Raw genomic sequence first — 20,540 nt, 5'->3', positions numbered from 1 at the left:
CTTCTGGGCTTGAATCTGGAAGAGAATAGAATCATTAACTCATTAGGGGCAGTTTTATTAGTCTTTTCTTTGGGGTTTAGAAAAAAGAGGGAGGTCACCCGCTGAAAATATCTGGCAAATGTACACATGCTTACAGGGTAATTGAAGTTACTTTTTTCAATGTTTAACATTTCACCTAAGGCATTTTAACAAAGATTATTCTTCATTGATTCTAATACTGTTATGATGTATAGCAATTTGGGGAGGAATGCACACTTTGGTAATTTCCAGGCTACCTGTTACAACTGGTAATAAATATTTTTAAAGAGGCGGCTCTAGTTCTGTGTGCAGGTTAGGGTGTATGCTGATTAACAAAATGAAGATTTTTTTGTCTCAAATACTGTTCAAATAAACTAGGTTTTCAAAAGTAGGCAAGGTGGTTCTATAGTGCTACAAAATATGTGACAATAGACTTGAAATTTCAGGTATAAATAAACTTTGCTTTTAAAATTTCGTGTGGATTTCTGCATTTACCCAGAGCCTGTGATAGCAAAGCTGTCTTACATGCAAAACTTACTGCAAGATCATGACTGCAGTGAAGTGTTATTTGTTGGTTAGATTAAAAAACAAACAAACAAACCAACAACAAAAAAACCCAAAGGCCAACAACAAAACCCTTAGAGCTATTCTAACCTAATGTAGAACTAATTTAGGTAAGTGTTACAAGTACTTTCCTTTGGTGGTAATGGCAGCTGACTTCAGCAGTTGTCCCCTCACTGCATGTTTGCACCCTACACTGCCTGCTTCCTTGAGCTTCTTATTAAAGATGTTTTTGAAGGTGAACGGTGAAGTTGATTAGGGAAAACTCTTGTCTTCCCTCTGGGTTATTTTGTCTTTTAACCTGTGTGTGTTCCCATATCCTGTAAAACATGCATTGTGTTGAATAATACTTGTGCCAACGTTGACGCAAGATGAAATAAAGTGTTTAAGGGTAGGGGTGACTGCATAAGCTCTCATAAGCAATGCTACCATTAAATACCTAATCTTAGCCTCAGAAAGGGCTCTTCTGATGTTTATTTTATACACACTGCATACAACAATTTGCATTGCTCTAAGAATGCACAGTCTGATATATTTAAGCCACAGAAAAAAAGGGAAAATAACTACAGGAAAACTTAACTAAGCTTACAACCCTATTTTCAAATGCAAGGAAAATTTATAGATAGATTTCTATTCCCCGCCTCACTCCAGTTTATTAACAGAATTCATATGGGATGCTCTGGAGGGGGGGAAAATCCCAACATAATAGAATATCTAGAAAGTTATTTCATTCTAGCATAAATTAATAGTAATTTTAATCCCACATGCTAAATATTACTTAATTTTAAGATTTTGTAATTTCATCCTTTATTTTTTTTAAATAATGCCTAAAATTAGAAATCCTGTATTTTTAAACATAAGTTCACATGTCATTCTATTGTCAAGTTGCTTATATTCCCACAGCTAAGGTGGTTAAAAATGTGGTGAATGTGTCGTTTAACCTGAACAGTGTTTTGGCATGGCTTGTCTTTTTATTTTAGTCTTCTGTTGCACTTCGCTATGGGTCTGACTGTGAGTTTTTCAGTGCTGCTTTGACGTTTATGCACATGTATTTGTAAGAAGATTGTTTGTTATTTTGCAGGCCCACCTTCAACCCTCCCTCTAAGCACTCAAACCTCTAGTGGCAGCTCCCCTCTTTTCAAGAAGAGACCACCACCTCCCCCACCCCCAGGACACAAAAGAACCCTCTCTGACCCACCAAGCCCACTACCTCATGGACCCCAGAATAAGGGCCCAATTCCTTGGGGTGAGTTTTGAAATGCAAAACAAAAGGGCAGGGGAAAACCTTTTATGATGGATGATTTATGATCTTTGGTTTCTTTTTACCTGGTGCTTGCTTTCCAATTATTGCAGCTTGATGTAATGTCAGCTCAGATAAATCCACAGTTCTATCCTCTGTCACTCTGGCTTCCAGGCTTCTGTATCTGAGTCTCACTTGAGAAAATGGAAAATATTCCATGCTCCCCTGGGGCCTAATTCCATCTCCTCTGCTGCCTCCCTCTCTCTACCCTAGCTGCCCAGGCTGCCCTCACCCCAGCCCCCTCATCTGCTGCATCTGCTCTGCATCTGCTTCCTCCCCCCTGCTACTGTCCTGACCAGCTCACTAATCTAGCTGGATCTTGATTTGGGGCAGATAGACCTCGATGAACATGTATGGTTCTCCTGATTGCTGGAAGAGCTTGTTTCCTTGGGCTCTATGCCAAATCTCACCTGTAAAGTGCTCACACCTAGCTGGTGGGGATGTGTTGTCTTAATACATCTGTGGGTTTTGTGATGTTGTCTGTACATATGCAAATACTGACAGGTTTGCATCCCTCTACCTGCAGAAGTTACACAGAAACAGCTTTTTTTTTTTAACAGCGTACTTTTCTGACAGAAGCTCTTTAGAAACTGTTTTCCAGACTACTCAAATTCTTCCTCTTTTCAATAAACATTGCTCTATGCAGTCAACTTCTGGTAGCTATAAATCTCAGGCCCATGTAATTTTCTACAATTTTAGTCTCAGTGGCAGGATTTCCCTAAATCTGTAAACTTTTGAGCTGGGATCCAATGCATACATAGGGGAGTCATCCATACACTGCTTATATCTTAGGAGTGTCTTCTCTCTGTTCTATTAAAAACACAAAATTACTAGCCTAAAAAAAAAATTGCAAGCCTAAAAGCACCTTTTTTTTTTCAGCAAATTGAGTTAAATGTAGTAAATCATGGAGTACTTGTGTAGAATATGTGTTTTAATCTAGGATTTAATATGAAGTACAGAGTCCAATGATAACCAGTCTTTTTCTCAAGGAATACAAATAATGACAATCTTCTCAGTTCTCTACTTCTCAGCTGTCTGGGATATGGAAAAAATGTTTCCTGTGTTCTGGAGTCTAACAGCCCTGTAGTATTTCAGAGGTAGCAAAGACATTTTGAAGAGCTTGGACTTTAAAAATGTAAAAAAAGCCTAAATATTTAAATCCAAAACAGCACCTAAAATACCATGTACTAGAATACTACGTAATGTAACACTATTAGCATGAAAAGCGTGTTAGGAACAGATGCTAAGCTAGTGCCAACATTTCTTTGAAAATATTAGACAACAGATAGAGGAAAAGGAAGATATGGGAAAGATGCAGGTGTGGAGTTGAAGATGAAGAACCTTATAGCAACAGAATACCTTTTCGAAGCAGGGTCAGAGAAGAACTTTAGTTATTCTGTCTCTTTTCCGCTCTACAGTGCAGACTAAACTTCAGTGAAGAGGGGCCTCTTCTCCCCTTTTTTCTGAGCTGAGATCTGTACAAAAACTTGTTTCAAAGTCTATTTGGATTTTAAGCAAGTATTAAGTTTTGTGTTTATAAAAGAGGGAGTTTCTTGTATCTGCCTTTGTGGTTTTGGTTTAAAAATATTGTCAGATGTTCACAGCTTTCCCTTTCAGAAACTTTTTTCTGTGTTGTTATATTTCTTGTTATGTTGAATTTCAGCATTTGTTTTCTAATATGTGCATTAATTGATGTTTCAAGCAGAGCAATCGTTAGCTTACATCTAAGCAAATTAAGTTACTATTCAAAGATGTTCTAAAAATGTCATTTAGATTATTTTGGATTTCCATAGCAACCATGAGATATTTTTTCTTGCTTTATCCATAAGATCTACATGTGAAGGGTTTGCTGTTTGTCATACCTTTCTTTTTTTTCTTTATTTTTTTTTCTTCACTTTTAAATATAAACATATTTTTAGCAAGGCTCAGCATGAGCCTTTACTGCTGTTTCATTTGGACTTCAATGCACTAAGAACAGTATCTATGCAGATATGTCATTATTTTGCATGGGAAGTATTTTGTGTTCTTGAATCATTAAATGTCACTTTACATCTATTTCAGTGACAGAATTTACTAATGGTTGTTGAAGTTGGTTCTAAGATTGTTTAGACATGCTGTAATAGAAGAAGGAAGGGGGAATGATAAAGGCACTAAAATAAAATAGTATAATTGTACCTTGGGAATGGTGATAGTTAATGAAAGAGAAGCCTTCTGCTGAAGGAGGTCAGAAGCACTTGGTTTTGGATTTTGCTGCCTTTTAACAGAATTGAGTGTACCCAGGATCTTTTCCTTACCAATGGTTAACGTTCAGGTTATGGTAATGTACTGATTTAGTTATTAGATCCGCAAAGGCTATTCTTTGCGTAGGATAAAATACCAATCCTTAGAAATTTTATGTTTTGTGAATAAAATGAAATTCATGGTGGTTTAAAAAAGACGTGCCTCATAACACAAAATGCAAACAGCTGCGATAAATTTATTTGATACTGGCCTGCGTTATCTCCTTCTATTCAGAGAAAATTGAAACACTGTACTCAAAACAAATGCACTACAGCAGTAACTCAGCAATGTCATTTAATCTTTCTTTGCCAGCAGATGTGAGCTACCAGTGAGTTGGTTTAAAATGTGTTGTATGAAAGGTCAAGTTGGATTATTTTTCCTGCTGCTTTTTCAGTTATAATATTAATAATAATGATCTTTAAGATCATTAGACATGTTGTATAGAAGATAGTTGGAAGAGTGTCTACTTCGCTTTAAGTTGCACCCCTTGCAGATTATATTTCAGTTATCCTAATGATAATTTTTTCTCAATTGTGCTTTTTTCACCTCAGGTAATGATTTGGGCCCACCTTCGACTAAGGCTGCAAACAAGTTTGAGGGGATGTCTCAGCAGTCAAGGTAAAATCTGTGATGTAAAGGCAAAGATAAAAAAATTATCTAAACATAAGTAATTTGTAAATTAGAAAAAAAATTGCCTTTCATATGAAGTAAAATCCTAGCTATGTTTCTTCATTAGTTTTCTGCATGCCTTACTACCATACAAATACTTTGGCTTCATTGAGCCTCCTACGCTTTGTTCATAGCTGTCTGTACACAATTCTTCCTTTGAGCGGGATGGACAGAACGACTTGTACCAGAATCTATCTACTGCTCCTACAGAAGTGCTCTCTGAGCTGGGGAATGTTGCCTCAGACTGCAGTCCAGCAGGACAAAAGTTTTATTTTCACATCTCCTGGCATTTCACTTTATCTGCTTCAGTGTGAGATCTCATGCCTGTAGCTGCAGAAGTGTCACTCGGTACAGGCTGACATTGAAGATAGCTCTATAAGAGACAGAATTCATCTCAGTCTTCCAGCGTAGCTGTTTTCCAGTCTGTCGAGCTTATGTGCTGACATGAAGTCTGTAATAACACAAACTGCTTTTAGCTCATAGTTCATCAGGTCAGTACATTACAGGTGTCTTTTTCAATAGCTGAAGTAGTAAGGATAGCCATATATTCCTGTCACTTAGTGTTTGTTACTCCTTTATCTGTGTTGTGATTCCAAGGTCCTGAGGTTCAAAGCATGGTAATTCTAATAAGCCTGTGCTTCGGGCAACATGACGGAGACCTTGCATGACCACAAGTGTGCGTGATCAGGCTGTGACTGGAGGTGGATGTGTAACGTCAAATAAATCACAGTAGAAGATGTGTAGATGGAGTTTCTGGACACTCCTCAGTCTGTGATCTGCTGTGTCAGGACAGGCAGTGGACGTGTTGTTGGTAGCAGAGCTGACTTGCCGTGTTTGCTGAATCCATCCAGGTGGCACTGGGTATTCAGGGAAAAAGTGGTGATGTTCTGCAGCACAAAGAGTTGGTGCCATATGTGATAGTTGTAAGACAAGTGTAAAAGTGCTTGATGGCATTAGATAAAGGCCAAGGTAATTATTTATTGAAACAAGATTGAGCTTGGCTGTTCTTTCAGTTTTGTGTCATGATGTATTTTGACTATTTTTAAAAAAGCTGGGAAATTAAAACTGTTTCATCACACCCATTTTGAAACATTAGCTTCAGAGACAAATAATACCAGAATCAAGGCTGTTGATGCAGAAGACTCTCTGCTCTGTTGAACATATTCTGGCAACTTTGGCAACTTCCTCGCTCGTTTTCCTTTTTCCTTGTTTTTTGAGTAATTCTTTTGAGGTGATACTGATTTTTATTTAATTATTTATTGCTTAATTTTTATGCCTTAAATCAATTAGCTTTCTTCTTTTCTTCCACAGTCCTTTTCTATAAAAGTTGACTCGGGTATGGTTTTGGTGAAAGAAATCTGGTATTTTGTGTTGAAACTTATAATATGTTTTGCCCTCACGTGCCATGTTTGCAAATTCAAGCCAGCCTGGTGTTAATTCTGGAAAAAAGTTGTCTACAACAGAAAACATAGATGGAAAGTTTTGGCAATATGCAACTATCTCAGATTTTTATGCTGTAATTAAATTACTTGCAACTGTCTTGCTTGTATTGTTGCTTACCACTACGAGTAGCTAACACAGCTGTAACACAGGTTGACAGAGTAAAGCATGTTGTTATCTCACAATCATTATTTCCTTGGAGTAGCAGAGGCTTTGTCTCCCAATGCAGCTGCAGTTTGTGTATAATACAATATCATACTCATGCAGTAGGCTACAAGGCATAGGCTCAGTCCTGGAAAACTTCAAACTGTTGACAAAAAGGACAGATTATGTTTTGAATGCTTCAATATAATTATTTTAAAGATCAGATTTTCCTTAAAGTTCAGGATCTGCCCACTGAGCTGGTCTTTCAGCTTCACCTATTTTCAGAGTACATTTTTGCACATACCATAGTTCATACAATAAATCTGCCCTGTAGCATTAAAGCTGCATGGGGTTTGTATGCCTTTTTCTCGGAAAAAAAGCAGTTTATTCTTAACAGTGCTTTGAGTTTTGGGATTGATCCACAGACAAGTTGGTTATACAAAAGAAGCAAAATAAATGTGTGTTTAATTTTTTTTAAAATTACAGATGTGTAGGGGGAAAATGGGAAAGAAAAAGTATATTTTATAACAGTTGTAAGCACTAATAATTCACATCTGTTGATTTAGCACTGGGACTGCAAAGACTGCACTTGGCCCTAGAGTTCTTCCCAAACTACCTCAAAAAGGTAAGAATCCACTTTGCGGGTGTTCTCATAACGGTATCTTTTAAATGTGTGTTTCTCCTAACAGTATCTTTTAAATGTGTGTGAGAGTAGAGACTTGTTTTAACTATGTGGATCTTTTCAGCAAAAGTTTTATTTCTAAAATGTCACAAACCATAAAAGCTTAGCAAAACTGAAAGGATTTTGGAAGATTGGGAAGGTTTTTATTAAACTAAAAAAATAGTTAAACCTATGGAACATAAGGAGGAAAGAAAAAAAAAAAAATCTATTTGAAGCTGGAGGATGTATCAGGAGGCCAGCTGGCCCAATACACCACTCAGAGTAGGGCCAACTTTCTGACGTGAGAGCAGGTTGCTCAAGGCTATGTCCAATTGCATTTTGAGTATCTCCATGGATAACCTCTCTGGGTTTCCGTTTCTATTTTTGACCACTCTTGTTGGTAAATTCTTTTTTCTTCCTAATATCCATAAGGCCAATTTATTGATACCCTTGAAGCAAGTTGTGTCCCTTGCTGTGTTTTGGTGATCAGGGTTGTTGTCCTTACAACTACTCTGAAAAAAATCAGGTACTGTTACATGCTTCCTTCTATATTGGTGACAAACTTGCCGAGACCATCATCCCAGTGAACACCTTATGGCCCTTTCTTTTTTAGAAATGTTTTTTCTAGTCTCTCTTTAAACTCATACAGCAGGTTTTATTTAGGTTTTTGAGTTCTTGCAGCGGTTGACTATAAAGTTGAAAGTAGACCTTCCTCGTAGCTCGCTCTGATACAGAATCCATCAAAAATACATTACATATCCTATGAGTGGATGATCACTATAGACCCTGAAGATCAGGAAATTATGCCTGTCCAAAGTTGTGAAGCTAGATCACTGAGAGTGCAAATCATTTTGACAGAAAATGCAAACGCAAAATTTCAACTTTATTAAAATACAATTATTATGACATGGTAGCATCTTTTGAAACAGACACCAATGATGCAATAGGGTACCACTGCAAAGGAAGTCAACACTTCCTTGATTTAAAATTATATGGGTGAAAACTTAAGATAGGCTCAATCAAAGCACTTTAAGGGCTGCTATCAGTTTTTTCATATCATTTGCGTACACCTCAAACTGATGTGGATGATCAGTGCTTGTACATTTGCTACTAGGTAAGTCTAGGAGGCAAAACCATATACAAGTATCAACACAGACATTTTTAAAATGAGGCATCTGATAGTATCATAGAATCATAGAATGGTTTGGTTGCAAGGGACCTTAAAGATCACCCAGTTCCAACCCCGTTGCCATGGGCAGGGACACCTTCCAGTAGAAGGAAGCTACTATATATTATCTATATAATTTCTTTCATGGAAATTATGAAGTTTTCCTTTTTTGCAGTAGATGATATCCAAAGCGAGTGTTGTTGCTTTTGTAGTAAAATATCAGGCCACCTTTTTGGCTGGTGTTATATGATACTAGAGCAATGCTGGATACAATAGGAAATTATTCCTTCTAGTCAAAATGTGTTGCTTTCATCATGGGCCGTAACTTTTTTCTCTCCTATCCCCCTTCATTTGCTTTAATATTGAGTTGTTCGGTTTGGGGGTTTTTTGTTGTGTTGGTTTGGTTTTATTTTTAAGGTAGATTTCAGTCAAGTTTTCTTAGGGAACTTAGCAGTAGAATCAATGCATGACACCTGAGAAAAAAATTATTTTGTAAAGCTACTTTCAATTTCTTTCCATAAAAACTGCAAAATATGCCATTTTAAATCTTCTCATCTTTACTAAATTGTAAATATTTACAATAATTTATTTTTTATTAGTTTTCATTTCAATGTCTGTAATACTGTTTATGCTATAGACTGTATAGATATACATGCTCACTCGCTCTCTTCTTTAAGATTTTACAGGTACTAATCCTGAGACTCAGCGGGATTTTTGTATGGAGTTCAACTGTATATGTGAATAATTGGCATTAAAGAGAATTTTCATTGCAGTCACATCAGTGGGTCGATAGGTTGTTTTGCAAAATACATCTTTTCTTATATTTAATATTTTTTGGTTTAGGTCCAAAAAGCAGTCACTTATTTCACCTTATGTACTTAATCTATAAATTGACACCCAGTAACTGTTAGATTAGGCACTCCTGGCCTCCAGTAGGAGCAATGAAATGAGACCTCAGTGAAAGAGGGTTAAGTAAAGATGCATTACCTTGCATTTGTCATAGACGAGGAGGACATCTGGACAGTTACCGGGGCTCAGTGAACATGTAGGCATTGCACAATTCAGTTCTGATATGTGCCCAAGTTCTTTAATATTAAGATGAGATTGTGAAAAACCATTGTTCTGCTCTTTTGTTTTAGTGGCACTAAGAAAAATAGAAACCAGTCATCATCTTTCAATAGATAAATCCCATCAGCACACGGAAATCTTTCAGAAGCCCTCACTGTCCATCGATATACCACAGAAACCACAACCTGGAGACTTGCCCCCAAAGCCTCTGCCTCTGGAATTAACTCAGAAACCTCAAGTGGGAGATCTACCCCCAAAGCCTGGAGAACTACCCCCAAAGCCTCAGCTAGGAGACTTGCCACCAAAACCACAACTTGGAGACTTACCTCCAAAGCCGCAAATGAAGGACCTTCCTCCAAAACCTCAGCTAGGAGAGCTGTTGGCTAAAACTCACGGTGGAGAAGCATCACCGAAGCCTCAGCCCTCGGAGGCAAATCAAAAATCTCACTCCATAGATCTTTCTCCAAACATACAATCTAGAGATGCCGTCCAAAGGCAAGCATCTGAGGAGTCTAATGACATAACACATACCTTGCCAGAAACCCCTGTGCCACTTCCCAGGAAAATAAATATGGTAGGTGTTATTCCAGCTAGTTGAGAGTATGCATGGAGGGCTTTGCAGTTACTGTCATACTATCTGTGCAAAAAACCTGCCACCCTTGAGCTATGCACACAAAGCAACATGACATTATGGGCTAGGATGGGGAATGAGGTGCTCTTTTTGTGCTCCCAAGTAGCTTCAGGAAATGCTGGGGGTTTACAAGGCCTCTTGCATGCTGAAACAAATATTAGTAACATAAAACGATAGCCTTGGGAGCATGACAGTGTATTTAGATTTATTAGGGAACTTGGGCATTTTTATCGGTGCCAGTCACAATTCTGAATTAATTGGTGGTTTTCTCTGCTGTCTTTGCTCACTGCTTTGTATGCCTTAGATGACTAGGATAATTATATATTTGATTTTTGTAAACTTTAAGAAAGGATGTTAGCATCTGTTGTCAGTAGATAAAATATTTAAAGTAAAGTCAACTGTGGCAAACTAGTAAATGTTCCTGTCATGAGTATTTAATGTTGATGTACTTAAGTGGTTAACAGAAGTTCAGATAAATTGCTGAAGTGGCAAAATTGACATTGCTGGGTGGTGTGTAGTAGCAGAGCTGGAACTATAACTCGATTCCAAGTCTCCTGGTTCAATCCCCAATTCTTCTTGCTAAACAGTGCAGTTTCCATCCAACAGAGGATTCTTCATGCATATGTATATTGAAATAATTTTATGAAACTCCAGAGCTCTCAAGATTTTCATCATTAAGAATACATCAAAGAGAGGTGGTTTTGCTTGTCAAATTGGCTATGCAAAGCACTTATGTGGAAGGAAATAAGACTTGTGTTCTTGTAGTGAAAGCAGAGGGTGAGTCTCTCCTTTGTTGTGCTTGTCTGAGGAAGAACACTCTATGAAGCCATCGCTCTGCTTGGCCTCTGTCGTGGACTTGTCTGTAAGCTCCTATTGGAACTGGAAACAACAGGGTTGTTGCTTGGGCTTCCTGAGTGTTCTGGAGATTAAATGAAATAATACAAGGATCTGATCAAAAGGTGTCGCAACTACCATTTGTTTACTTATGTACTCTTAAATATAAGCAGGCAAATGATGCTGGACATTCTTAGCTAGTTGTCACTATTAAAGAAGAAAAGAAAGCAAATAGTGGATTAGTTGTTTGTTTTGTTTTGTTTTTGAACTGTCACCCTACTTTATACACAAAAATTCTGAGGAAAAATTCAGTGTTCTCCAAATTCAACCAGTTTCACATGTGCAGTAATAGTTCTGTTGCTTTGCAGTGATCAAAATTATGATGTGGCTGTGACAACTACTTTCCAGTTTTCCACACATCATTGCATGCACACTTGTATCTCTTCTTGTTCACTGCAGTCTTTTTTGCTCGAGTAATAATGTGCAAAAATTCCTGTTAAATGTATCTTGCCTACATTTTCATCCTCTGGCTATATCCTCTCTGCACAAACTGGTGAAATGCTACATCACAGTGCAACAGTAAGACCCATGACAGCAGCCACTAGCACTTGTGGGTATTTCACCACATCACAAGAAGTGTGACCAGCAGGTCGAGGGAGGGGATTCTGCCCCTCTGCTCCACTCTGAGCCCCCCTGCCCCCTGCAGTTCTGCCTTCAGCTCTGGGGCCCCTGACACAAGAAGGACATGGATCTATTCGAGCGAGTCCAGAGGAGGCCGCAAAAGTGATCCAAGGGCTGGAGCACCTCTCCTATGAAGACAGGCTGAGAGAGTTGGAGTTGTTCAGCCTGGAGAAGAGAAGGCCCCGGGCAGACCTTAGAGCAGCCTTCCAGTACCTAAAGGGGCCTACGAGAAAGCTGGGGAGGGACTTTTTACAAGGGCCTGTAGTGACAGGACAAGGGGCAATGGCTTTAAACTGGAAGAGGGAAGATTTAGATTAGATACAAGGAAGACATTCTTCACTGTGAGGGTGGTGAGGCACTGACACAGACTGCCCGGAGAAGCTGTGGCTGCCCCATCCCTGAAAGTGTTCAAGGCCAGGCTGGATGGGGCTCTGAGCAACCTGGTGTAGTGGAAGGTGTCTCTGCCCATGTCAGGGGAGTTGGAACTGGGTGATCTTTAAGGTCCCTTCCAACCAAACCATTCTGTGACTCACTCTTGGGTTTGACTGTTTAGCCACTGAATAGATGAGCACAATTTTTTTTATTGGAAGTTTTAGAAAATCAATTGTTCAGAATTATTAGGTAGGAAATACCAATGGTGTTCATATATAAGGACTTTAAAGGATATTTTTAGGGAAATGAAACTTGCTTTGGGTGCTTCTAAAATCACACTGGGCACTTGAGCATTCTTTTGTGCATGTGTTCTATAAAGAAGACAAAATACTTCTTTTTAGACAAAAGAAGTGTTGAATGTAAATAAGAGCATGGAGGGATTATTGACCACAGCAGCTGATTATTATTCATTCTTAAGCATAAAAGTCTCTTTTTAATAAGTACCGATATTGGATATAAGGAGTTGGGGTGGGGATGGGGGTATTTGTTTTATAGTCGAAAATTACATGTCCTGGAATTGCTTTTATTTCTTTACATACCAGAGCCCCAAACTGTGTTCTGGAAAATACATACTCTCTTCAGATGCATCTTTTTTTAAACCTTCCCAAGATAATGCACCTTAGGTTTGAATTCTGCTTTCTTCTTTTACCACTCTCCTAAGTGAAAGGAATAGAATATTAAAATGTCTTGTGTGGTATTAATCTGAAGGAAGCAGGAGCAATCGCTGTCATTTTTCACATGTTTTTACAACCTGAGTTGCATATAGTTCTCTAAGTTTAGAGGAATTTAACTTTCTTTAGTCTCTTTATTGAATGAGACATTTTTTTATCTGGCAGAAGTAGTTGCTTCCCTTCATCACCGGGAGATTTATGGGAAGTGTTCTTAGTTTGTAAAGGTTCTCTGAAGTTGAAAGCTGGGACTGACCCCAAATACCCATTAATACTGAATTCCAATCCCTAGTGATAGTTGAGATTTTTTGTTCAAATTATATGAATTTGTTAACTTCTTGTTGCAGCGAACCTTTGCTGTAAAAAAACCCCTTTGATCTTGTATGAACTTCACTTCATGTATTTCTGTTCATTTATCTTGAGTATGGGATTTTTTTAGTCTTATGTTATTGTGTTAACTCCTTTGTCCCTTAGATCGCTCTATAATTGTTATTTTTTCTGTACCTTGAGTGTAGTATGAGTGCACTCTGCTGTGTGTCTGTTCTGCTGTTGATCTGGAGGGAATTTTTTTTTTCCATAACATGGAGGTATTTCAAATGGGTAGGTAATAGCAAAGAGAAGGCTCCCTAGGAAATTTCCTCTATGAAGTTACTTTTGGCTCAAATTCCTCTAAACCTGCTGACTTTTTCCTTCGTAGCCATTCTGCTTCTCTTCTTTCTTATTTGCATTCTTGTTATCTGACTACTTCTGTTCAAAGAAGTAAGTGTAGTTTTTGAAGAAGTGTAGGTATGAAAATACAGGAATATGAAGTAGCAGGAGCATTTTCCTGTGAATATTGCTTCCTTACTCTATTTGGAAATAATTGAAAGCGTTTTCCCTGCCATGAGAAACATATGTTTGGGGAGGAGTCCATGGCTCAGGCTTTCTCATATGAATTAGCGGTATGCAGCAAAGCATGACCTACAAAATACTTGGACTCAGAATGGTAAAGCTGTGAGAATATCTATTACGAATTATCATCACAAAATAGTACTGCCATCTGAAATTCAGATACTTTTAGCCAGAAATTGCTAACATTCTGGATGAAAAATCACTCAAAAAATAATTTCCAGTCCTATAAGCAGATCTGAAATCAAAGGATACTGTATTTTTACACTAGATCCAAAACCAAAACTGTAAGGAATACTGGGATTTCAATGCAGCATTTTCCTCAGACCTTACCTCTCTTGCAACATTCAGAGGAGACTGGATTTATTTTCTGTTCATGGTGGTTTTTTTAATGAAGTATGTATTAAAGGAGAAAGAGGGTGTTTATTGGCTGGAACAATTTAAAGACATTATTTAAACTTTCTTTACCGGACGAAGCATAGGTTACTTAAGCCATGCAGTACACGTTAAAGTATCTTGGGAGTTCTAAATCTTAAGAAAAAGAAAACCTACACCTGTGTAGGTAACTTTTTATTTTATTTTTTTTGATATCCTTGTTGAAGCAGAGTGTTGTTTTTTTATTTCATATCCCCGATTGCAGGGAAAGGAATTTAGTAGTCCGCACCTTCTTGTAAAATAAGACATAACTAAAAGGCAAAATTAATTTCATATATATGTTTTCACTGTTTCTCATGTCCCTCACCTAAAACTTCAATCTATTTTTAGGGGAAAAACAAAGTTAGGCGAGTGAAGACCATTTATGACTGTCAGGCAGATAATGATGATGAGCTCACATTTGTTGAAGGAGAAGTAATTATTGTAACTGGTGAAGAGGACCAAGAGTGGTGGGTATGTATCTCTTCCTTTTGTAGTTCCACGTAACTTCTTTATGACTTTTAAAGGAAAGCCTCTTTTTCCAAATTGTAGGAGGTTTGTTGTTCTTTTGGTTTGTGGTTTTTTTTTTTTTATTTTGTTGGGTTTGGGGAGTTTTTTGCCTGAGCTAACATCCAGCCCTTGAACTCATATTAGAGAAGACCTCGTTTCTCTGGTAGGGTCTGTGTTTTCCTGGGAGTCTGCTAGAACCATCCTGACTAGGTTTGGCTTTATTGCTGGCTCATGACAACGTGTATTTACATACGTCACTCTTTGTAATGCACACTAGCCTTTCGTTGAATGAAGAAACGGTGATTTTTACTCCATTGGGCATGCTTACACCCTTCATGAAAAATGAGATACGTAATTATCTTCACCAGAAATATTAAGTTATACCTACAGAGGTTGCTGGAAGTCTGAAAAACTATTTGTAATTGGTGCTGTAAGCTGATGGTTTTCCTCCTGAAATGAGAGGTAGTTAACATTTTCTTTTCCTTCTTCCCTCTCATGCTATTGGTTTGTATCATAGTCCCCCCTGCTCTGGACTGCATATTGTCTACAGTTCCTGAGTGCTAACACCAGGTTCTTCTCAGCCCCACTTGAAGGCTCCAGCCCTCCCTTGATACTCTACTTCTTGCCTCCAAAGCCCTGCTACATCATATTTTCCTACCTAAGAACTATTACTGGGGAAAATGAAACAGATTTCATTTTGATTAAAACAAATTCTTATTGCAGTGCTGCCTATGATTACCTAATCTAAGTGCAGCGTAACCTTTGCTGTTTCGGTTCTAGCTACAGGGTTTCCTCTCACTCATCATTTAAGTGAGGAAGATTTTTCAGCTGAAAAGATGGCATCAAAAGCACAATGCCCAGTGAAAAGCTGCTGTATTAACCATATCATCTGGTCCCTGATTATGGTTGCATTAGGTGCTGAATCTGCTTTGTGAAGTGACTTTTTGAGATCCCTGGGTACATGCCTGACAAGTTCCGTGAAGTGCTCTAGTCTGAGTGTTTCTGAGAAGGGAAATGAGGGCTGTTGACTCATATGCTTCAAAAATTTGGCTCTACAAGAGGAAATGGCCAGCCCTGCATGTTTCCCCTTCCCGTTTTGTTCGCTTGTGGAAGGGGAAGGAGGTACGCTATTATTCTGAAAGTAGGGAGCAGCACTGTAGCAGGCTGAGAAGAGAGTTACATGGTCAGTCAAGGCTGCTACTCCAGTGCTATCAGTTTGATAGTCGTTTATAATTGTGCATTTTAAACATGTAAAGTTTATATAGAAGGTGCCATATTTTTTAAAGTTGCTTGGCTATTTATAAATGATTATTATGCAAAACATGTAAGAAGTTGTACATGAAGGATACTTAATCAGATGATACTATGATTTGTTACAAACACTAGTATGCACATAAATCCTTAGGAATCATACTAATTCAATGAGAAAACAGCTGGGCCTTTATCACTTTAAGTGAAGCATGCAGATTATCATAAGGAACTTCACAGCTCTAGCAGACATTTCCCTCAACTGAAATGTTTAGGATTTATTCAGTTAACTAAGATGAATGGGTTCAAAAGACACAGACTAACTTGCAATAGCAAGATATATCAGACAAAAGAAAATAAGGCTTCTGTTTTGGTGAGATTCTTGAAATTCAGTAGTCTGTGTAGCCCTTCTAGGTTTCCCTATTCAATTGTAGTTGTTTTGTTCTCTTTAGATTTAGTTGGCTTAATTTGTCTTATTTATAATATGTTTGTATGGTTTTATTTTGTTCTGTTACAGAAATTCAAATGTTAACTAAGGTCTGCTTTAAACTGTCCAAGAACTTGCAAATGCTCTGTGGGATCCATGCAGTTCTGCTGTTTTGAATGAAGTAAATGCAGTCTACAAACTCTATGTGTGCACACACATATATATCTCTCTACCTATATGTATCTTTTTCTCCTGTGTTGCAGATTGGCCACATCGAAGGACAGCCAGAGAGGAAAGGGGTCTTTCCAGTGTCCTTTGTGCACATTCTGTCAGACTAGTAAAAAGAAACAAACAAAAAATCCTAAACTTGAGCATTGCACATTCTTCATGCAAGACGGGCTTTTTAGCAAAAGCAAACGCTGCTGCCTCCCTGTAATCCTGTGCACAATTGTATATATAGCTGCTGTTACAAATTAAGAATTCATTTAAGTTTCACCTCATGAGGTTGAATTATATGTATTGTAAATATACTGTGTTATTCTGCCTTTGCCAGTATTATGGTAGCCTTGGAACCTGGCACGCCTTATTGGGTTCGTTGAAGCCATCCTCGGCATCTAGCACTTACATCTCTGTCTATGCTGTTAAAAATACGTATGAACTGCCAGCTTTCCAAACATAGGTGGTCTCCGTCAACCATGTAACTGTACAGAAATGACTGTTCCTAATAGCTCGGTATTCTCAATATACAATTAGCAGAAAGTTAGAATGAGTGAATGGTTTTGGACAATTTACAAATCAGTTTGCAGTTTCTAAGTGTATGCAGTTTACAGCTATGAAACCCACTTCGGTATTTATTTAATATAGTGCTCAGTTAAGTGTAATTATGAAGACAAATATTCACTGACTTTACAGATAACAGTAATGTTTTATGGTGTGCATACAGCATTTCATGTTTATATTATGTGGACCTATGCCAAACTGTGATTGCAGTTCCCCTGTGATATTACCTCACTATAAAAAGTTACAAATTTATTTCATTCGAAAACTTATTTTAATGAAAATTAGTCATATTGTTCTTTAGTAGATATATGTGAAATTTGCTGGTTTCTTTCACTGAATTCTTAGTAACCAAGGACTTCTAGAAAATGTTAACTATTGACATTATGCATGCATTTAGACGCTTACTTGAAACCTGCCTTTGTACAAAAGTAGTACTGTAGTCATATAGCTACATTTGAGGAAAAGAACATTTTAACTTAATTGCTATTCAGATTAATGTGAGCTTGCAACAGTATTTGTTTATAGCTAAATTGGCTCTTTGAAAAATGATTTTGTGGGGGGTTTTTTCTCTGTCTTCAACCTTGCTAAAAGTTAGTTACCTAAAATAAGATTTCTTAAGTGGTGATATAAGGATAAATTTAAATTATTTTTAATTGCTCTAGAAAGTGGAAGTTAAGATGACCTCTCATGCATTTGATCAGGCTGTTAATGGTAGAACTCAGATCACAAGTATCAGGCTGGTTTTAGTAGAGTTCACTAAATTGTAACTGTAATCGTCTTAATTCAGAGCACCTAGTAACAGACACACTGTTATAAAGCTAATTTCGAAGAAAATCTTTGGAAGGCTGCAATTGACCTGAGGTTTCCTGAAAGCTGGTATAAAGTTGCATTGCCAGAAAACACTTAAATGTATTACTGCAAACTTTCATTTCCTATGTCACTTTGAACATCATTTTTTAACTTTTGAAACATAAAGCAGTTGTGTTTTTCCCATAGTTTGTCTGTAGCAAGTTCCATGACTTTCATATGTAGTTTTGTATTACTTGCTTTAAATGTTATTTTGGCTTCAGTACCTAGTACTGCTATTTCAAAACAGATTGTCTTGGCTGCATGGGAAGATTTTCATTTCCTAAAAGCACATCTCAGACTTTCTGAGGGCTTTCATTTTTTAAATCAGTTTTACAAGGCTGTAGTCAGTGAATATTTAATTCTGTTTGTGGTTAATATAGAAACAAATATCAGTTTAAATCCCACATGGAAAAATGCAAAACATTTATCAACTGTTAATGGTTTTATCATTTATAACAAAACTTTATTCAAAAAAAAAAAAGTTACACAATGAGTGAGAGAGCCTGCTGGCATTTAATCTTCAGTATTACCAGCTCCAGTATTTCAGACTTCATTCTGGTTTTTATGGAAAGGAAGTCAGTTTTAGCATTTATTTAGCATTCCATTTTATCCATTACTACAATGTTTTAAGTTGCATTAAAGAACAAAACCTATTCACTTTTGTGGTCAATTGTATTTTTAAGTGATCTTGAAATAAACTGATAAAAGCCAATCATATAAAGAAAACTTAGGCATGTAAAATTATGTAGAGTCAAATGTCTATTCTTTTCTACGCTCTTTAAAATAGTATACATATGCATTTTATAAAATTAAATGAGTTCCATCGGGAACAGTAGTTCTGTTTATTCTGGCTTATTGTGGGTCATAAGAAATCTGAAAATGTATGATATTGATTGAGTTTAAGTACAGTATTATATTTGAACTCAATGAGCCACTGTCTGCAATTTTGTATATGACATAGTATTTGGAAAGTCTAAATCTTTATGGAAAATGAGCTGATAAAGGGTTGGGGGGAGGGGCAGGGGAAGGTGCCCCCAGAGGGGGAAGTATGCTCTGCAGATGATGTCTTATTTACTGTTGAACAACAGTTGCTATTTATTTTTTTATTACATAGTACATCAACGTGTACAGAAATCAGATCTGGTCATGCCACTAGTTAAATTCTTGACTTCTCATTGAATGTTAAGGTAAAACATCAGTACACATGTCTATTCACATGTATTTAATGTGACAGTTTTTGAGTACTGTATGTGTTCATTTCTACTTTTTTAATATTTAAAATTGCTTTTAAATAAATGTATTCAGTTGATCCCAGATATCTGAACAAGGCCCTTTTGTCAACTGGAATATCTTCTAGGGAGAAAGTCTGGATTCCGAACAGGTAGAACTAAAACATTTGAAATGTTTTCTCTTGAATATAAAGCACCCCTTCTACAATGCAATTAATTGTGTATCTCTTTAACAGCTGTTAAATATGGATGCCATTGCCTTTATCTGGAAAACTTTACTTACTAAAGTTAGCATCAAAACATTTCTTTTGTCCATGAGTTTCGATTGCTTTCTCTCTGGCTTCAGCGGGCTCTACGGAAAGCCAGCCCGGTGTGTCTTGTTTCCTACAGCTGGCCCTCAAGTTGAAAAGAACCGCTCAGCGTGGCCCTCTGTCCCGTATACGGCCTTCTGCTGTCCGCAGGCAGGATTACCAAATCTGACAGCAGCTCTCAAACAGACTTGAGCAGTACTAACCTTTCCTGCATGGTGTGACTTTTATTGCTTACAATTTCAGTTCCAATGCAGCTTGCAGAGGCTATTTTCCCCCTCCCTGACTCAGTTCTTGGAAGTTACTCATTTAAGATCCGTTCCCATCAAAACTGCTCCAAAAAGAACAAGTCACTTGAAATTGCTAGAAAGCAATAAGAACATCCTTTAGCCAGAGGAAAAGCTTGAATGTGGAGTTATCAGATCTGGTTTGTATCAAAAATAGTAACTGCAACAGCACAGGGCTCAGGAGGCCGCTGTGATACCACAGCTTCTTGAATGCTGAATTGTAGTGCAGGCATAGCCTGGGCTCGTTATAGAATATTCTGCTTGGTTAGTTTGGGGCTTTTAAATTTACATAGGCTAAACATATGGGGCAAGGGGTGTGTGAAATACAGACATGGGGCCGGGGAAGCTGTCTGCTCAGTTTCTACCTTGTCACAGTATTTCAGATAACAGCATTCAGAGATCAGTTGATTCCAATATCCTCAGTTCTCTGTCCTACCTGTATTACTTGTTCTTCAGTGACGTGTATTGATTTCCTTTTGCAAGTCAAAATTGAGGTGGCTATCTCATGTACTGTTTGCAGCAGAAGAGACCAAGACAAACGTGTGCCCAGAGAACCCCCTTGTTGTTCAGAGTTTCAGTCAGCTTACCCTTTTCCTGGCAAACTTAAAGCTCGTAGCTGAACAGAAGACTGATTGGTAATCAAAACCAGTGAAAGTGGTGCAAATCTTAAATAACAAAGAGTGAAACTTAGAAATGGCTCCCTGCTGCCCAACAAACACCCAAATGCTCCAACCCTATAATTAGGATTTAATTGCTTTCAGATGCTTCCCTCCCAGACTCTGTAGTTCTGTGTGACAGTTCACCCGAGCATCACCAAAAAACAACCTCACTCTCCCCACACTCTGCCCTGTTAAATGGTTTCACACCATTCACACCGGGGACCGGTAACCCTCCTATGCCAAGAAACCAAAATGGGACAGGGGAGCAAATGTCCCTAGGTAAATAAAGTTCGGCTTCAGGCCTTAAATTCTTACAGACAACTTACCAACTTAGTCTTGAGTTTAAGACTGTTGGGGGTGCTTTTGTGCCTTAGCCCTTGTAAAAC

The 20,540-nt window shown here is 37.8% G+C and overlaps 1 protein-coding gene across 1 annotated transcript in view; it reads left to right on the top strand.

Moving 5' to 3' along the window:
• Positions 1-18,987, top strand: part of ASAP1 (ArfGAP with SH3 domain, ankyrin repeat and PH domain 1) — a gene marked incomplete at its 5' end in the record, with an annotated part of 51,578 nt that extends 32,591 nt beyond the window's left edge. Inside the window, 6 exons of the mRNA XM_009704734.1 lie at positions 1,661-1,825; positions 4,711-4,777; positions 6,979-7,037; positions 9,381-9,883; positions 14,209-14,331; positions 16,306-18,987. Coding sequence (XP_009703036.1) covers positions 1,661-1,825; positions 4,711-4,777; positions 6,979-7,037; positions 9,381-9,883; positions 14,209-14,331; positions 16,306-16,380 — 992 coding nt within the window. The remainder of the gene's footprint in view (positions 1-1,660; positions 1,826-4,710; positions 4,778-6,978; positions 7,038-9,380; positions 9,884-14,208; positions 14,332-16,305) is intronic.
• Between the last annotated feature and the right edge of the window lie 1,553 nt (positions 18,988-20,540).

Source organism: Cariama cristata, unplaced genomic scaffold (assembly GCF_000690535.1).
Source record: "Cariama cristata isolate BGI_N322 unplaced genomic scaffold, ASM69053v1 scaffold7207, whole genome shotgun sequence".
Taxonomy (NCBI): Eukaryota; Metazoa; Chordata; class Aves; order Cariamiformes; family Cariamidae; genus Cariama; species Cariama cristata.
Note: the sequence above shows the minus strand (reverse complement) of the source record. Positions and strands in the feature narration are given on the sequence as shown.